Raw genomic sequence first — 21,439 nt, forward strand, 5'->3', positions numbered from 1 at the left:
TGGGTTTGATCCTCAGCACCATATAAAAATAAATAAAGACACTGTGTGTTCTTCTATAACTAAAAAGTGTTAAAAAAAGAAGGATAATGTTCTTATACTTTTGGTTTTGGAGGGGTTTGGTAGTACTGTGAACTGAACCTAGGGGTGCTTATTAATGCTTTTTTATTCTTATTTTTTATTTTGAAACAGGGTCTGGCTAAGTTGCTTTGGGCCTGACTAGGTTGCTGAGGCTAACTTGCAATCCTCCTGCATCAGTCTCCTAAGACACTGGGATTACAAGCATGGGCCACCATGCCCAGATCCCTTTAAAGCCATTTTTTCTTCTTTCTTTCTTTTTTCTTTTACTTTGCCATTGCAAAAGCCTGTGAAATTGTTCTTAATTAAGATTGTGGAAAATCAGGCACAGTAACTCAGTTCTTTCTTATTTAAATATTGCAATAAAATTAGAAATATAGGCCAAGAAAGTAAAATTGTTGTTAGCAAAAAGAGGAATCTTCCTTCCTGAAGGAACATATTATTGTTTTTCAGAAAGTATATCATTCCAAACTTTCTATTATAAAATACAAGATGGTATAGAAATATATATACATAATATGAAGAATGATTATCTTTGTTAACCATCCACATAGCCACAGAGATAGAGTCACTTGAACAGGATATTTAGCAAACTGGGGTTAGAAACAAGATCATCCTGTCTAATGGGAGTTACAACTTAAAGTTGTAATTAAACTTTAAATATTTCAATAAAAATTAGAAATATAGTAGAATCAGGACTTTTTTCTGAGTTTCCTAGTCATTTAATTGGAAATTTGCCCAACTAGCTTTTAGAAATGATCAAGATCATTAATAATCAATGATCATACTAATGATCCTTTATATCCCAGAAACATTTGATATATATAAAGTCTTCCCTTTCTGTAGAAGTAACTGAACTTCTGCTTTTTGTGGTAATCATTTTTATAATTTTTATGTAATTTTATCACTTTCCTATGTATTCCCAAACAACATGTTTACATTTTGCCTCTAGCTGATTATTGTGAAATTTTAGTTTTTTTCTTGTTTTGCTCAACATTTTATTTTGAAGAGTCATCCATGTAGCTTTATTTCATTCATTTTCATTATTATATATTATTTCTTTCAGTAAACATGCCTAACTTTATTTAGTTATTCTACTATTGGTAGATAATTGAGTTGTGTCTACTGTTTGGATTTTATAAATGGTATGCTGTAAACATTCTTTAAAAAATACTCTGGTTACATATCAATTTTTTAAAAATTTGTCAGATAACAAGTAATTTATTTTTAGATTGGAAAATAATATCAGGGAAATTGATTACAGTGATATTTTAAATGAATTTAAATGACTACATGAGAAACTTGTTTTATTTTGACAGTACCAAATGTTAAATGTTGGAAAGGATTCTGCAGTAGTTATTAACTCTTTTATTGTTGTCCTTAGATATATGGTGAAGAGACAAAGTTTGAGATAATTTAATATAAAATGTATATATGACCTAATGAAGTAATTGTGTGTTTCACTTTATTAGCACATTCATTCTGTTTTCTAAAATATCATATTTTCTATAATTCCTTAACTAAGGAGGGCTAGAGAGATGGAATCACTTGAATAGGACATTTAGCAAACTAGGGCTAGAAACCAGATCAACCTGTCTAGTGGGAGTTACAACTTAAAGTAAATAAAGTAAAATCAGGCTTTTTCTTGAATTTCCTAGTCATTTAATTGGAAATTTGCCCATCTAGCTTTTAAAAGTGATCAAATATTCTTTTGGCTATTAACCAGGATCTGGCTTGGCACAGGCAGTTGTATGCTAAATAACCTCTAAAATGATAATGAACCCATTATGGTTCATCTTCCAAAAGTAAGCCATAGTATATTGCTAATTTTAAATAACAAATTTTACTTTATTTCCTCATTCATTGGGGAAATTTAATTGGCATATTCCTCACCTGTTATTTTTGTAAAATGGTTGTGCTACTTTATAGTATGTTTGAAATCTAGTTGTTTCATATATTCACTAGTACTCAGTTTCTTCCATAATTCATTTTTCACATTCTAGTGGGTATAAAATAGTAAATCATTATCATTTTATTTTGTACTCCCTGATAATGACATTGAGTACTTTTTTATATGTATAGTAACTCTTTGGTTATTCTCCTTTGTGAAGTGCCTGTTCATCTCTTTTGCCCACTTTTCTGTTGGGCTGTCTTTTTCTTTGATTGGCAGAAGTTCTTTATATGTTCAGAATGTAAATCTTTAATTAAATATTGGTGTTGCAATGATTTCTCTCACTCAGAGGTTTACCTTTTCATTCCTTTAATAGTGCTTTTCATGAACCAAAGTTTATGACTTTAATGTAGTCTAGTCTTGTTTCATTTGAGAAATATTTGTCTACTCCAAGGATGTTTTTCTTATAGTAGCATTTTTGTTTTTCTTTTTATATTTATCATTTTACACTGTATTCTTATTATTTTGGACTGATGACACTATATCTGGAGACATAGAAAAAAGGAGTGGGCTTAGGTTAATGACCATAATTATGTACTTCTTACAAAATATTGCCTTAAGAAAATGGTGTTTATCCATGTTTACCTTATGTGCATCTTTATTGTACTACTTTATTTGTTTGTTTTTCTTTAAGGGTAGTCTGCTGGATAATTCAGGGAGAAATTTCTGGGGTGGGAAAATAAATGTTATGACTTTCAACATTTTTAACAATCCTAGTTTCTGCCAATGTTTATTTTTAAAATATAAAACTTTGTGAAGCATTCACAGTTACAATTCTAGTAATCTCATTTGGATATAGTTTACTTTATTAAAGCTTAGTATATTAAGTATAATTTTTTTCATTGAATTAAAAATTAAGTTATGATTTAATTTAAATATAACATGCTGGCTATCATATTTAAAATTACTTTACGTGCTTCCAAATTGTCTTAAGCAGTATTTCTTATGATCATCCACATGTGTATAAGTTATGAACATTTATAAGGCTTTCAAATAGGCTTTTTATTGTTCAGAAATATGTTCTGAGTATGTGGTATTATTTATATTATAGGTGTGTTTTAATACCTTAATGTTTTAGTTTTCATCTTGCCAATTATATATATATTATTAACTTCATGATTATTGTATTACCTAATTTTATATCTGCATTTTATAATGAGAATAATTGCTTATTTTAAAATGTATTTTGTTTCTGATCACAGTGCTGAAATTAAAGAAAGGTGATTATTCTTGACTGTTCACTAAGCATTTAGATATTTTTCACTTGTCAACTACGTTTTTAGTTTAAAGCATCAAATTAACTATTATTTTATCCTGGCTTTTATTTTAATTCATGCATTTAAAAACTGAAATTCAGATAAAAGATAGTTTCAAAATAAATTCAGTATATTATTTATGAGTGGAGCAACACATTAGCATTGGGTTCACAATAGATCATATCGCTTTTATTCCATCTTACAAGCTTAGCAGCACAAACAGAATAATCAACATATTATTTGGCTGTCATCTGCTGAACAGAAACCAGAGATCACAAGGAGGTTTTCCCTAGCTGTGGTGATGGCCTTTTTGTTCCAAGCCCCCATCTGGGAGGGCCATGGTGTGTTATCATATGGAACTCGGGGTTTTCTGTAATCTGCTTAGCTGCACTGCAGTTTGAATCTTCATTCCATGTTTGTGTAATTTATAATTTTAATGAGACCATGGCTCTTGTGGGCTTTGAAATATATTAAAAGCTCTTTTGTGCATATGCTTTTGTTCTTGCTTAATAGGCTCAGTGTATTTAAAACTGATGAATTTTTATTCATGAATTTGGATGTCTGGAGATTAACTTAGACTGAATATCATTGCACTCATCTATTGATGGTTAGAAAGTTTTTTGTTATTGTTATTATTTTGTTTTGCTTTGTATATGTGCATATGTATGTTAATGCCTGTGATACATGGAACTAGAAAAGAAATAAACATAATTTTAAAAGGTTAGGAAAAATGTGTTACTAAGGTAATAAAGAGTTGACTTAAATTTTATCCATTTAATTGATTGATACTTAAATTTTATCTATAATACTAGAATTTTATATAAATATTATAAAGAAATAATTATGGAAAAAACTTTAAAATCAGTTAATACCTTAAGTACTTTTGTTTATTTGAAGTCATAGTCTAATATGACAGACCTAATATTTTAATTCTGTATCATCATTTGTCTGTGGTCATTAGTCATTCTCTCTCTTGGATTAAATTAGGCATATGTTACATATTTTAACTATTTTTAGTTTTTCTAACTTCTATAAAACCTTTTTAATTAACATATTTTAAAACTCCTTTGATGAATATGGTGGAAAAACTTATAGCAATTTACTAGTAATTTATAAAATTGATCATTTTATTTTTAGCATTCTGAAATATAGTAAATACTAAAACTCTGAATAGTTGTTACTTACCTTACATATATTTATATTGTTTATATTCAAATATATGTAAGGTAAGTTGTTACTTACCTTACATATATTTGAATATAAACAATTACATAGCATCACAGAAAAAAACAATCATGGCCCTTTCTAAATCCAGACATCTTTTTGAAAATGCCATATATTGCACTCAGTTAGGGGTAACAGATCCCAGTGGCCTCTTACTCAAGAGGAAAGTTGTTGTTGTTTTTAAATGACCTATATTTGGTGGATTGAAGCATTTTGTAACTATAATATATCATTGTTTTGGTATGTGATAGTCAGCAATTTGGAAGATCTCATCTCCTCCCACCACTACCCTTAAGTTAGAAATATGAATGAAATACAGGCTAAAATGATAGACTCTTATACTCTCTTTACTAAGTTTATACTTTCTTTAGTAAGTTTATTATGGAATGTTTGTTCTTCCATAATAACCCTCTACTTCAGTACTTTTATTAGTCATAAAATTTCATTTAGCTTAGGAACACATTGAAAATGTATGACAGTACTGTTTAATTGAAGTATAATGTGAATTACATAGATATTACAATTAATCATATATATTCAAAATATTATATTATCTTTTTAACATGTAATCAGTATAAAAATGAATGAAATATTGTGTTTCCTTCTTTTTTGTGCATTGTCTTCAATATCCAATGTATATTTTATTCTTACAGTACATCTCAACTTGAACTAGTCACATTCCAAGTACTCACAGCCACATGGTGCTAATGGCTACATTATTAGACTGTGTATTACACAATTATAACAAAATGTCATAACAAAAATGTATTTTTTACATTCCTCATTATTTTTCTAGTAATATCCTAAGGTGACCAAAGAATATTCATGTGCTTTGTATTTTAAATTACAGTTAGTTTTTAATGCTTTGCCAACAATATTGTTTTGATTTATATCGATCTGTTTAATACATGAAATCACAATTATGTCACCTGACTCCTTTGCACCTATCAGGTGTGTTTAACAATATTGTGATATTGAGAAGATAGAAGCTGATATAAAGGATATGTAATGTTCCTCATAAATTGAGGGCAAATCAAACTTCTCAAATAAACTAACCTGAGGAGCTTAGTTTTATAACAATCCCATGGTGAGTCTTAATAATTATTTTAAAAAATATAGCTAAGAATTCCTTCACATTATTAGAATATATATGAACTTATCTTTTATATAAATTATCTTTTATTTAGAGCTGTATAGCTGTACATTTCTTTGAATAAAAGGTGATTATAAATATTGTTTTCTAAAGACCTCTAGCAGTTTTTTACCTTTAAAATGTTCTATATACAAATAAGAGGATTCCTTGACTAATGTTTTAAAAACATACAGTTAAGAATTCTAAAATCTTGAATTATAATTGACTGATTTAAATATTTTAAAGTATAGTTATAAAATGATTAAGAGGATTTGTATTGAATATTGCAGGAGTACCTACTTTTTAAAAAAAATGTAGACCTTGTCATGTATAATTGACCTTCCTGCTGTAGTATATGCTTTAGAGAAAACCATATATTCAAAAGACCTTTGAATTTTTCTCATTTTCTAAATTTTGAGGACTAAAACCTAATTTTTACGTAATCTCATTTTTATGTAGATATTAGTCCATGCCTGTTGTATTCTTGACTCACTTAAATTTTTATTGACTACTCCCTGTGACTTCTGCATTTAAAGTGTTGGCACAAAATGTTAAACTACTCTTTAAACAATATCTCTAGTTTCTTGGAGATGATAAATCCGTCCATTGATTTCCTAATTTTATTATGTACACAGTCAATTGTAATCCAAGATTACAGCAAACAAGATGTTAATTTCTAGACATAATCTATGTACATTTCAATTACAGAGCATGATTGTTATAGAAGCGCAGAATAAAAAGGAATAACATTTGTGCTATCCTCACAGGAGCTGTCAATAAAAGATGTAATAGGGGATTTAGGAATCTGGAAATGGCCAACTAATTTATGTGAATCTATTTTATTTCAGCTAGAAAGACCAAGCTCTTTTTCGTCTGCATTGCATATTGCACAGCACAGGCTGTCTATACAAAACCAGGCGGCTGCATATGGATAGTCCCTTGATATCATTCACTTGCTGTGTAATCTTATTATGCAAAGTTCTAATCTTCACCTAGAATGAATGCCTCTGGGTCAGAATATAGTCATATCAGGGTTTTTGAGGTCATGTTTTGTGATCCTTAGCTTATTCTTCTAAGTAGGGCTGGGATTTAAAGGGTATTCCCCAGACACTAGCAGAGATAGACAGCAGAACCTGCTGCCTTTTTGGAAGACAAGACCAACATGAGGTCCCTGGTAGGATTAAACTTGATTTGTAGCTGTAGGATTTTTTAACAGATGTATTATTGGACAGGGAATAGGGGGCCACCAGCACAGCAAAATTGAATCATGACTGGCATTCTCAGGGAGTTTGCTGCCTGCTAAAACACCAGCTGCATGTGGATTTGACTTCTTTCAGGTGAAGCGACTTCCAGTCATTTGGAAAGGATGGGATGAAAAGGAACCTTGGTGATAATTTTGATGTCTGCAAGATTTAGTACCAGTGTAATGGGATTATCGGTAACACCTTCACTGCAGAAAAAGCCACCTGGCGCTATAACTGGCAGCAACTGAGAACTAATCCTTTCCCATCTCTTGGATGTCATTCATGAAGCTCAAAGCAATTTCTACCCTGCTAACTGTGATTAGTTTTATAAACAACAACAAAAAATCAGGTGATCAAAGCAAAGACTATGTATGCTTTGTATTAATTATTCATAGTATGTGACCTTATTGTAAGCTATGTGATTTATAAATTATGTGACAAACTATAAACTGATTCAAAATTTATTAAGCTTTTCAAATAGAAAGGTTGATTAATGATGCTTTTCTACCTACCCTAGTTGAGTGACAGACTATTTACTATTAGTAAAGATTCATATTTGAGATAAAATATTAATTTAAGCACTGTTACATTCTTTTGTATTTAGGGTCATTATGAAAGTAATGAAAATGTATATATATATATATATATGGAATTGAAATAATTTGTGTTGTCATACAGTTTACCTATTTTTGACTGCTTCAGTTACTGCCAATGAAATGGTTTTGGTGAGTCTAACATAATATAAAATATATGGACATATATTTTTGGTAATTAAGGTAATACTGGCTCACAGTGCTGATAAAAGCAGTTTTTTGAAATGATATGATTTAATTTGTAAAAGTCCTAGAATAGTTAATATTAATATTGAATGACTTATTTTTAAAAATCAGTGATTCTAAGTCAAGATTTTCCTTAGAACATTAGGCTTCAGTAATTTGTGCTAGAATCAATACATTAGTTAATATTTTTAGCATTTTATTTCAGTCAAAAAGTTTATCAAGTACTTTGTTTAGAGGTGTTAATTATTTTAATATTCTTCTCTTACACGATCCAGAATAAACTGAGAGAAAATGAAGTCAAATTATCCCATCAGTCACCCAAACAGTATGCAACATAACTGCCAAGAGTAGAAAAGATAATTAGTGTTGTCAGTGTTATGATCCTAGAGTACTTAATTTAAAAATATTTATTCATAGAACTTGATTTTTATCTTATCCTGTTTTGTGATTTAGTAGCCTTAAATTTAATAGCCTTAACCTCAGTCTAAATGTTTTTAAACCTAATATTTTTAAACCAAATATAAATGACTAACATATTTTCTTGAAGTTATAAAGATAAAATATAAACATCCATTTTACACATGATGTATTCATGTACCTGTAGCCTCTGATTGTATGTAGTACCTTTTATTCTCCATATAAGGTCTTTATTGGAAAAGTCAACAGGCAAAATACAATAAACTTACATAGAGCTCTTTCATCGACTCTTCCTAACTTGTTATTTTTAATGTGTTTGGTTTAATTGGTTCCAAGCTGCTGTACTCCAAAATATGTTTCTTCATTTTCACTACATTTTAAATGAAGGAATGGGAAAGCTTAAAAATATTTCTCCTGAACTAAATTATGCTGTTTATGAAGGATTTCTTTAGCTTTCTATTTATAGTTTAACTATTAAAATTATTTAAAATTCTGCAGTCATGATTAAAAGAGTTTACTATGAAATAAATGGACTGACACCTTTTTCTTATCCTCATAATTATTTGCATTTTAAGTCTAAAATATTTGGTTTATGTGTAATTTCAAATTATTTAGCTAGGAAGCCTATTATCAGGATAACTTTCTATAGTAGTCAGTGTTGTATATTTACTACTTACCTATTTTTTATTTAAAATAATTTTCTGTTCAAAACAATTTGGCATCATTTATTAAACATGGCAAACATTTACTTATGTTTGTTCTTTTATTCAGCAATTAACTGAGTAGTCTTAAAGTTAGTGTTTTTTTTTTTCTCGTTCCATTTTAGGCATCTTTCTTATTTGATGAGACATTGTTATTTCTTTTGGAATGTTTTGAATAAACTCACCCCTTAATTAAATTAGACATAAATATGTGATATTTTCTCAATGATATATATTCTTTTCATCTTGATAGAGGTTACTTAAATTTGGTACCTTAACTCATAGGGAATTTGGCTCATCTTGAAAAGCTATATTACTAATTTAATTTGTAACATGAGTACAAGACTCAATGATGTCAGTAAGAGTTGAGGGTTTTTTTGTTTGTTTGTTTCGATTTGGTTTTGGAAGTATGAGAATGAAAAATTGTTTAAAAAGAGGTATAAGATGGAACTGGTTGGGAATATTAGATAATTCTTGATCAATGTGTGATTAAGTCAATTTTTCTCATTTGGTGATTTATAGACTTCATTTCTCTCTAAAGAGCCTACATGAACTGCAGACTGGCAACAGTGTCAGTTAGCCTATGATGACAGTAAATGCTATTTTTTCATTTGAGTTAATACCCTTCCACTATTGCTCATACAACTACTGTATTCTGAAAAGATGGATCATATAGTGGTTGGGGAATTATTGGTGGATGAATGACATTTGTGAAAGATGATGATTATATTAAAAGTTTTGATCTCACACACACACACACACACACACACACACACATATTTATAAGTGAACCCAAGAAAATAACATTATTAATGAAATACATTGAAATATTAGCATTCTAAAGTTTAATTTGTGACAATTTATAGAATTATCCCAATATTAACATTCATTTTAAAAACAGTGAATGGCTGAGTTTTATCAGACTTCTGAAAGTGTCAAGTATGTTTCTGTGGTCTCAAATGACAACACAAAGCTCTTCACTGGAATTCCTTCATGGCAGCCTGTTAAAACTATAAATTCTGTGGTGTTGCTCCCAGAAAGTCTCATTCACTAACTATGTGATGGGAGCTTGAGAATCTGAATTTTGAATTTTGGTTGGCTTTCACTTATCAAGCTATTTGGAAGCTGCAGTCAGATTTAAAACAGTCTTCACTTCTTTAAACCTCAAAATGATCGCAGTTATTTCCTCTAGGAATGAAACGGAAAGGTTTTATAAAATCTTCATAGATTATGGGGATCAGAGCACTTTGAATTTGTAGTTCTGAAAAATAAAAAGTAACCCCTGTACAAGTCTTACAGTAGATTTAACATTTATAGATTTGAACAATTCATGAGCAGCCTCTAAGGTGATTTTGAAATGACAGGAATTTGAATTACTTTGATGGAGAGGCTGCTGTGTGAGAGTGAATTATTTAGCTATTGAGCAGTGTGCACCATACTGTATCCCTATCTTAATGAGTCTTTGTTGTTCTGTACTTGTCACAATAACTTCCATTTAAGATCTGAAATGGACATATATCTTTCAGTTACTTTATATCCATATTTCTATGGGAAAATATGTTATTGTAAGTATTCTTGAATTTGAATGTAGGTCTTAGAAATGTCAGAATGTATTTTTTCTTGTTCAAATGAAAGTAAATATAGCAAAACTATGTTGTTAATTTGTTTTCTGCTTCCCCATCTCCTTGTTTCTGCTCACTTTTCCTTTATGTGAGCACTTCTTTAATCGCTAAACTCCATTGCTCTATCAGAACAACAAAAAGTAAAGATACTAATCCCTTTTCTCATTGGTTGCTTACTCTGTAGAATGAATTAATGTCTATAAACTATGTTTTTAATTAGCATTTGATATATTATACTTTATCTGGTTTCTGAAACAAAATGCCTCCTCTTTTCAAAGGAATTTCTAATGTGAACAATCAGGTGGATGTTTTCTTTGTGACTTTTATTAGTCTGAAATTACTCTTGGGTCTATTTCTGTCATTGGATCTAAATCAAGATCTTAGAATTGTATGCCTATGCCCAGTACCTTCTAAGGATGAAGAAATCTCTAATTTCTTTTCAGTTTCTAGTGTTCCCTTTCCTCAATCTTTTTAGTTGGTTATTTAACATTAGCCCAACCATCAAACTGAAAAAACTGCCAATATCCAAATCCATTTTTTCCCTAGTTGTCATTGAATAAAGTGTTTCAGCTTTTTTATTTAAAACTTTTTTTTAGTTCTCAGTGGACTTTTTTTATTTATATGTGGTGCTGAGAATCGAACCCATTTCCTCACTCAGTCTAGGCAACAGCTCTACCACTGAGACACAACCCGAGCCCAGTGTTTCAGCTTTTATCAAAAGCAATCTGTCTACTTTTGTTTGATTCCCTTTCTTTCTTACATTAAAAAAAATGAAGTATCATACATACATACCACATTGTGTATTTGTACATATGCATATACCTGTGTAATCACTCCTAACACTGAAGCTCAGATGCTACTCCCCAAGGTAAACTACTGTCTTTACCTCTGCAGATTAGTTTTGTTTCTATTTGATTTTCATAAAAATTAAGAATATAAATGGAATCATACACTGTAAGCTCTTTTGAGTTTATTCTTTTTATTGATGTGTAGTATCCCAGTGTGTGAACATACTAAAGCTTGCCCGTTTTTATGATGATTGACTTTGGTTTGATATATTATGAATGGGCTTGGGGATGTGTCTCAGTAGTAGAGTGCTTGCCCAGCATACTCAAGGCCCCAAGTTTGATCCCCAGCACTGTGATCGGGAGGGGAGGGAGGGAGGAGAGAGAGAGAGAAAGAGAGATTGATTTTGAATAAAACTGCTATGAATGTTCTTGTAAAGGTCTGTTGATGAATATAAGCATCTCATTATGTGGCATATGAATCTATGAGTAAATAGTAAATAATACTACCAGTCTTCCAAAGTGATTGTATAAATTTATTTTTGACAGCAGTTAAAGAGTGTTCCTATTTCCAATTGCTCTACCTTTTTAAGAACTTGTTGTCTTTAGTTTTAGCCATAGTGGTAGTTTTCTGATAATTTCTCTTTCTGGTTTTAATTTGTAGTTTCCTGAAGATCCAGCTTTTTATGTTTTTTTTTTTAAACTCTTCTGATTAATCTTGGTTGTTATCTTAACTAATAGAAAGACATTTAGAAAATTAGTAAAGCAGACTTCTAGGTGTGTCTGTGAGGATGCTTCCAGAGACGATTTGCATGTTGACAGTAAACTAAGGGAAGATCTTCTCTGAACTTGGGGTGCTATCCAATAGCTTGGGGGCCTAGATAGAACAAAAAGCGGGAGGAGGAGGAAAGCATATTGTGTATGAAAGATTGATTCTTCTAGAACAGATTGAGGGTTTTTGTTTTTGTTTTGGGGTTTTTTTTTTTTAATGTATATATGTGTTTTGGTTGGTTGGTTGTTTTGCTGCTGCCATTGACTAAGAGCATCACAGTTCAGCTTCTTTAGCTTTTGAATGTGAACTCCAGCTAGCATCTTTTTAAGGAGTTTCCAGGCCTTGAAAATAGCTTTTTGGACTGAGCAGCTTCCAGATTATAGATAGCCATTATGGGACTATCCAGTAAACCATTCTAAAGACTGTCCTTTTATAGCGCGCGCATGCACACACACACACACACACACACACACACACACACACACACACACAAACATACACACATATTCTATGGGTTATATTCCTCTAGAGAAACCTGACTAATACATTAACAATTTGGATGTCCTCTTTTGTGAAGTCTCTGAATTTTGCTTATTTTTTATTAGGTTATCTTTTTCTCACTGATCTTTTGGACTTATATATATTTGTATGTGCCTTTGTCAGATATTTATTTAGATATATTCTTCCAACATGTAGATTGCCCTTTTGCTTTTTAAGTAGTATTTTTGATGTAACATATGATTTATATAATCCAGTTGATCAGTCGTTAGTGTTAGTACTTGTTGTCCTATTTAAGAAATATTAGCCTTACCCCAGTGTAATTAAAATAAATAATCCCTATTTTTTCTAAATGTTTTATTGTTTTATCATTTAAAATTGTATACAATCCATTTTTTTTCTTTTTTGGCAGCTCTGTGTATACCTAGGGCTGTGTGTATGCTGAGCAAATGTTCTATCACTGTGCTACAACTCTAGCCCTCAAAATAATTTTTGTGTATGTTGAGGGTGTGGGACAAGGTGGCCGTTTCTTTCTTTCTTTTTTTTTTTTCTAAATAGGTATATGTTGTTGAAAAGATTATCATTTCTATTAGAGCCTTTTTTGTAAATTAGATAATCTTCAATGTGTGGATCTGTTCCTGGATTCTTTATTCCATTGATTTGTCTGAATTTGCCCAATATAATATCTTAATTACTATCAGTTGATAATGAATCTTGATATCTGAAGTAAGTCTATCAACTTTGTTTTTCTTAATGTTTATATTCTGGGTCTTTAGCATTTATTTTACAGTCAGCATTTTATAAAATTTCTACTGAAAATAATTGTCCACTGGAATTTGTAAAATGATTATATTCAATCTATGGGCCACTGAGTATATGGGATTATAGGAACAGTTTTAATTTTATCCTTTTTATGACCTGATATTTAAATTCATAATGAAGAAAATGGCTGGGTTTTGCTTTCTTAATATGGTCTGATAATAATAATTATTGAAGTTGATTGATATAACTTCATTATTTTCAACATACCTTTTTTAGTGAAAATCATTATTTCTCATTAGGTAAAACATGGTCTCTAGAGTTTTGTTGTTTTTTATTTATTGTTTGTATTTGTAAATAAACCTTACCAGGCTGCAAAAGCTCTTGTTTAAGTTTATTATGAGTAGATGTTGAATGGTATCAGCTGCATCATTTGAGATGATCACAGGATTTTTCTTTGTGAATTACTTCTTCTTTTTCTTTTTCTTAATGCTGTTATTTTAAAATCTTTGTATGTTAACTTTAATATCTGAATCATTTGTTGGTCTCTTTTTGCTATGTATTTTTTCCTTTTGATTTAAAAATGCGGTTCTATATTATAATTTGTTTTAATTGAAACAGTCATTTATAGTATGCTAATAATCTTTGGTTGAGTTAAATTAAAAATTATAATCTAATGTTTTAAATGAGCAAAGGATTTGAATAGCCCTTTTCCAAAGAAGATATGCAAATGGCCAATAAGCAAATGAAAATGGTGCTCAACATTATTTATTATAATGAAAATGTAAATCAAAACCATCCTGAGATGTTACTTTACATTTGCTGGGATGGAAAAAGTCAACAAGTATAATATTAAGTATTGACAGAGATATGGAGAAATTGGGACCCTTATACATTGCTAGTGAAAACGTAAAGTAGCCTGCTTTGGGAAACAGTTTGACAGTTCTTTAACAGTTTAGCAGTTTAGTAACTCTTTTAGCAAAAAGTTAAACATTTTACAGCAGTACTCTGACCCCACAATTCCATTTCTAGGTTTACACACAAGATAATTGAAAACATATACTCACACAAAACTGGTTCTTAAATGTTTATAGCAACATTATTCATAATAGCCCCAATCAACTCAAATGTGTTTTAGCTTATGAATTCAAACAAAAATGTTATAGTAATGCGTTGGAATACTATTCTTTCGTACAAAGGAATTATATTCTTTTACATACTTCAACATGGATGAACCTGGAGCACATTATTCTAAATGATAGAAGCCAGTCATAAAATGTCACATATTATATTATTTCATTCATATGAAATCTCCAGAATAGGCAAATCCACAGTTGCCAAGAGCTGTAAGGAAGAGAAGGAAGTAATGGAGACAGGCTGCTAATTGGTATAGTCATTCCTCTTTTTGAGATGACAAAAATGTTCTAAAAATAGATGATGATAGTGGTATAGCCTTGTGAATATATAAAAAGGCATTGTACACTTCAAAAGGATGGATTTTGTGTGAATTATGTTTCAATTCAAGTACAATTTAAAAGCACTAGAAAAGTTCTAAATGATGTATTTTTTCTGTGAAAATTAAAGGGTCGTGTGTGTTTTTCCAGTGATAATGTATGAACAGGGTCTTATTCCTTCTTAAGGCTGATCTATTTCAATTTTGCCTTCACTCATAGGAGGCAACTTTATTATCATCCTCACTAACATAGCTGATCATGGAAGATCTTGAAGTCCAACTTCTGTTTCCTTAACATTGTGTGGCTTTCTTTAGTTGCATCTCTGTAGCCCAAATTGTTAGCTTTTAATCTGCAGCATTTTTGTGGGGATTCTGGATGTCTTACGCTGCTCAGATGACAATTAGAGTGCCTCAAGGGGAGATTGAAAGCCAAATTAAGGTTCCTGCTTCTCTGCAGTTTGATCCTCACATCCTATCTACCTTGACAGGCAAAAATAACAATCTGTCTCAGCCAAATGGGACTTCGATTTTCTACTCAAACCTATTTTCTTGTGGTATGATTTGCCTAGCCCTCTCATACTTTCATAGAAAAGTCCAGGTAAATGTGGAGCTCACCTTATGTTCTTCCCTTCTTACATATGTCCTCTTCCTCAGATCCTGCCTACACTTAGGCCTAATGTCTTTAAACAACTATTTTGATTATTTTATCCAGATTTTGTAGTATATTTTTACTTGTTTTCACAGAGAAGTTTATCCTATTATAAGCTACTCTGTCACAGCTGGCTCAGGAGTCTCTGCTTGCCTCCTTTACTTCAATGTTCAGTCAACTCTATGTAACTCTGCTTTTTACTCCTTCCTCATCAGTAGTTTCTTCTCATCATAAGCCTCTCCCCCAACAGGATCATTAACATTGGCCCTCAATCTTGTGTTGTTTCTGTGTTTTTTAAACATGCTTGCCCCTGTGTTCCTCCTATTGCTTCACTACATTGGTTCTCAGTGGGGGCAATTTTTCATCCCAGAGGACATTTAACAGTGCCTGAAGACATTTAAATTTATCACAGATAGGAGACTATTGGCATCTAGAAGTGAAGGATGATGCCAAAACCATACAATGCATAAGATAGCTGCCCCCAACAAAGAATTATCTGGCCCTGTCAATATTGGTGAGGTTTATAAACCATAACCTCCTGTTTTGCTGGCCTTCATAGTCAGACTTTTTTCAAAAGAGTTGGCTGATATCCATTTCCATATCTCCCTTTTATATTTAAAAATTTTCCACAAGTAATATATCACATGATTTTTAAAGGTCAGATAGGGCTACAAAACTTATAAAGAAAACATTATATTCTTCTAGCATGTTGAATTTAGTTATATAGTCTTTTCCTAGATTAAAAAAAAATTAAATTGGGAATAAACTCTTTATTTCTTCACTCTTTCTGCACGTAAATTGGATGTTGTTAGAAAATGAACCTCTTTCTTGAGTTACTATTATTCCAGTTTCCTATCGTTTGCAGTAGAATATAATAATCATTGAGAATCATCATTGATATAGGAATCTTATCTTCAAGACTTCCTGTGTATGAAACCTTCTTTGAGCTCCAATATTATACACGTTTCTCTTGGATAGTTCACAAGTATATCAAATTTAACACAGCAAAGTAGCTTCTTAATTTTTATACCCTACATGTGGGTATGGTAGACCCATGTAGGTAGACCCTCATATAACTAGTTTAGGAGTCATTTATAATTCTTCCTTGCTTTTGCCTTTTTTTTCTTTCTTTCTTTCTTTTTTTTTTTTTTTTACTTCTTCAATCTCTTTTTTTCCTATTCAGTTTCTTAAGTCTACCCATTTCTGTCCATTTACATTGCTACCAGCATAATTTGTTGAACATCATCTCTTGCCTGCTCAACTAGCCTCTGTCCTTTTCCATTTGGGGCCTCCTTCCATTCCTTTCTCATAGAATGAGAGTAATCTTAAATTATAAATCAGATCGTGTTACTTTCATGCTTAAAATTGTTCAATGGCTTCCCATTAGAATAAAATTCCCAATTCTTCAAGATGTTGAATGATCTTACCTCTCTCCAGTCTGATTTTATGTCCTTTACACAGTGCTCCAGCTTTTTCAGTTTCCTATATAATTCTTATATAGTTTTTAAAAAAATTCTTTCAAAACCTAATTTTAATGGCATTTTTCTTAGAAAAGTTGTTCCTGGCTCATCATAAGGAAATGATGCCTCACTCATTGCTCCCTGTCACTGTTCCTGTCATCTTTTTCTACAGAAATTACTCAGTATATTCATGTATTTGTTTAGTTACTTTACATATGTGTGACATCTGCCTGACCATAAACTTTATGATAGGCATTATGTTCACTATTGAATTTCCTGGATTGAACTCAGGTTTTAGAAAACAGTAGTAGCTCAATAATACTTGTTGAATTAATGAGTGAATTAATGAATGACTCTGAAGGTACCTTTTTTCTCCACGTGTTGCTTTAAAATGTTTTATTCTCCAATTTTTCTTAAAAAAAATAGCACAATACACAATTGTATACAAGTTCATCTGAGTTTAACAATGAACATTTGCCACATTAGCTTTATCTTACTTGTAAGTGTGTGTATGTATAGAAATTTGTCTATATCTATTTGTTTAAATATATATTAGTATTAGTAGAAGTGAGCCAATTGAAAGGAAGTTGCAGTTATGATGTTAATTTCTAAATAATTCACTTCACCTTCTGTGAACAAGGTCATCTTCTGGTCCAGCATGATATTCGAAAATTTAATATTAATAATGATATGGCTCTATGTACATTTGATATGGTTTCATGTCATAGTGATATGGTTTTGTTCCCAAGTTGTGCCATAATATGTTTTATTTATTTATTTATTTATTTTAGTTGTAGGTGGGCACAATGCCTTTGTTTTATTTATTTATTTTTATGTGGTGTTAAGGATCAAACCCAGTGCCTCACACATGCTGGCAAGCACTGTACCACTGAGCCCACCCCGAGCCCCATAATGTGTATTTAAAAAGCTTTTTTTTTCCTCTTTCACTCCAGGATCCATTTAAGAATTTCATATTGTATTTGATTGTCATTCCTTCTATTTTCTTATAATTTAAAATAGTACTCTTGCTACTCACAATGTTTTTCATTGAATTTATATATTTTTTATATGGTCAAGCTCATTCTCTTGCATAATTCCACTATGTGTGTGTCTGTCTGTTCATAGCTAGATTTAGGTTTGACGTTTTTAGCAAGGCTGGTATGTAGCTGATGAAGTACTTGTCATTGTATTATGTTAGAAGGCTATATAATGTTAGTTTAGCCCATTATTTATGCTGCTAAATTTGATCACTTAGTGAACATATATTTGCCCAAACTTGTTCTCTTTGTAATAAGGTACCTACTTTGACACTTTGCAAAAGGTGTTTACCAACACCTTTTCACACACTGAATTGTGACATCTAATCATGGTCCTTCCTGAATTAATTATTACATTGGTAGTGATTATGTAATTCCCTCTACATTTATTAGCTGCCATTTTTCTATAAAGAACTTTACCATTCCTAACACATACTTCTTTCTTTTCAGTAGATTACATTATTAATTTAATGTATTATCCATTACTATTATTATTTAGACATATTGTTCCAAATTTGGTCAATGAGAGATCCTTCAAAATGGTTCCTATAAGATCTTCCGTAGTCTTAGTTATTTGTTCTCTGGCACAAGACTGTCTGTTTTTCCTGGGGGAGAATGATATTTGAAAACCAAAAATCTGGGTGCTAAATGTGCTGTCATTATTACTACGTTGACTTTGTTTTTTTTAGTGGCCTTTTCAAAAGGATTCATAGCCAGGATGACATTTTATACAAGCAAGCAGGGATGCAAACAAACATATATGTGTATATGTATTTAAGTAACAATTTTTGATACCTTCAGTTCATCACTAAACTCCCATTCCATATTTGTTGCTTTTTTCTCTTACAGTGAGAATCCTGATTCCCAGCTACTTAATATATTTACTCCTTTATACTATCTGAAATATACATAAGCTTACAACAAACTTACTAAGAAAATTTTTAGATTCACAGACATATAAACAAATATATATAGTTTATAGTAAGAGAGACAGACATAGACAAATATAGTATGGTAAGTATAATCAGTGTATGCTTAAGGTTGATGAGTGCCTAGGTGCCAATGAAGACTTATCAGGAGAAGAGATATACTGAATGTGTTAGAGGAGAATAAACACTAATAAGCAAAAGATACTGTCCTATGCTGCTGGTATCTAAAATTCTATTATTTTATGGAAAGACAAGTTGTTGAGAAACTTACTGATAGAATTAATGTTGTGAAGTTATATAGTTAGTATAGCTGATTGCCAAATGAAAAAAAATAGTAACTAACATTTATTTAAATATTCTTCCACACAGATTACATGATTCATCATGTATAATCCTTAATATCCTTTCTGATATTAAGCTCATTTTATTGATAAGGACACAGATTTATAGAGGCAAAATAACCTCCTGAAAGTCACACAGATAAATGTGGTAGAGCCAGTATACAAACTCTTGCACATTTATTCTAGAAACAGTGTTCTTAACTATACAAAAATGAACAATAACGACCCCAGGAATCCAGAGGAGAAGAAAAAGTTTACCTAATGAGAATAGTAGCAAATTAGGTAGGTCGTGGCTATCCGCAAAAAACACACAATTTCTTCTACTCACACAACATTTTTAATACCACAAATCAATTCTCTTGTGGATGTTGACTAACTGTCTTAAAATTCAATTCTGATACTACCTGGAGTTAGTTTCCTGTTCTATAAGTTAGGGCTCAGTCCTACAATACTGACCCTACTTCAGATGCCAATTATAAGTCCAGGTTTCCTGTACCACTGACTGAGTATGTAAGTCAGGGATTCCTAAACCCCCTTCTAGGGTTTGATAATTTGTGAGAATAGATCACTGAACTCAGGCAAACATTTTACTGATGATTACCAATTTGTTATAAGGGATATTAAAAGGAATTCAAATGAGTAGTCAGATGAAGAGGTACATAGGGCAAGATCTCCAGTGCAGGAGGACTTCGGTCCCCATGGAGCTGAGGTTTGGCACTCTTTTCTTAGCCACAGATGCATTATATACCTGAAAGCTCCTCAAATTTTAGATCTATTTGTCCAAGAGCTATTGTTTTTTTCCCCCAAAACTTTTGTAGACCTTAATCTCCAGCCGTCTCACTTCTTTCCTAGAGGTTGGAGCATGGAACAGCAAGTTCTAAGTAGTAACTAGCTAGCTGCTCTTTTGGGTGAGCAGCTCCATATCAGGTTATTTAGAGACCTCATCCAACCCTTAGCATGAAGTCAGTGTGACTGAAAGGAGCTCCTGTCAACCAGTTATTCCAAGAGTTTTAGGAGCTTTGTGCCAAGAACAAGAGGACACTTCCTGTTATACCACAAATATCATGAAGAATATTTCAAGCATGGGTATTGGCATAAATAAGTATTGACTGGTCAAAGTTTACTTGAGGGAGAGATCAATATATTTCAACTTACTTAGGAGTATTAGGGAAGATCAGGATGGAATGAGGATGGGAGGGGAGCCATCTGTCCAGATCTTTGAAATAATTGTAAGTAATTTGGCTTGATCTTCTAAAGATCTGTTGGGGTTATGGATTAGTTTAGTAATATGGGAGTCAGCATAACTTAATGATTTAGTTCTTGAGCTCCTCTCATTTACCATCTTTGTAGTATTGAGCAAGTTACTACCACTGGACTCCTTTTTTCTTATGTATAAATTGAGGATGGCAATAATATCTGCCTTACAGAGGTAGTTTATGTAAAGCCTGATATAGAGTAAGCAAGCACTCAACAACTGTTAAATATTATTGAAGTATTTTAAGAAATTTAATCAGAGAACAATGTATAGTAGCCTAAGGTATTAGTTGAGAATGCTCGAAATATAATTGTAAGAGATAAAGGGAAAGGAATGCACAGATGCTAGATATTTAAAATAAATTATATTAATATTTTAAATTTATAGAATATTCTAATATTCTATATCTTAAAAATATGTGGCACTTTGTGCTATTTTATAATATTCATGTGTTTATTATTATATCAGCAGTTGATAGCGGACAACTGTAAGTAACTATAATTTCCAGAACACTTTGACATATATTATTGAATTTGATTATCAGAACCATTTTTTGAGATATTATTATTTCCTTTTTTGTTGTTGTTTTTTGGTACTGGGGGTTGAACTCAGGGGCACTCCACCATTGAGCCACTCCCCAGTCCCTTTTTGTATTTTATTTAGAGACAGGGTCCCACTGAGTTGCTTAGTGACTTACTATTGCTGAGGCTGGCTTTGAACTCTGAATCCTCCTATCTCAGCCTCCCAAGCTATTGGGATTATTTTCTTTTTATTTAGCTTCTGAAAGGTTTAATTTCACAGAAGATCACATAAGTTCACAAAAGGACCAATTTAAAACTTGACTCTCTACAGCTCTTCTAATGGTTTCTCCATTGTATCACAATATTTGATAAACCCAATATTAGTACAGCAAAGAACAAATAGGAAAAACTATTTCTTCTTTGAAAGAATTAATATGTTAAGTGCTTGCCTTAATGCCAGGAAATAAGTGAGACATGGAAGGGAACAGACTAGTTCAACATCTACTAGTTATCTAAACTCGGTGACATTTATTTTGTACAATCTCTGGTAGATCAAAATATCTGGTAGCAATAATTAGC

General features: G+C 31.4%; 1 protein-coding gene across 11 annotated transcripts in view; it reads left to right on the forward strand.

The window, feature by feature from the left end:
* The window catches only part of Immp1l (inner mitochondrial membrane peptidase subunit 1), a 73,177-nt gene that overhangs the window by 20,898 nt on the left and 30,840 nt on the right, over positions 1 to 21,439 (forward strand). For 4 of the 11 annotated variants that reach the window (XM_013359627.4, XM_013359628.4, XM_078046296.1 and 1 more), the window contains one exon: positions 6,976 to 7,231. The exons of the other annotated variants lie outside the window; for them this stretch is intronic. In XM_013359627.4, the coding sequence (XP_013215081.1) occupies positions 7,156 to 7,231 (76 nt within the window). In that variant the 5' untranslated portion in view covers positions 6,976 to 7,155. The remainder of the gene's footprint in view (positions 1 to 6,975; positions 7,232 to 21,439) is intronic. 11 annotated transcript variants of the gene reach the window in all.

This window comes from Ictidomys tridecemlineatus, chromosome 4, assembly GCF_052094955.1.
Source record: "Ictidomys tridecemlineatus isolate mIctTri1 chromosome 4, mIctTri1.hap1, whole genome shotgun sequence".
Lineage (NCBI taxonomy): Eukaryota > Metazoa > Chordata > Mammalia > Rodentia > Sciuridae > Ictidomys > Ictidomys tridecemlineatus.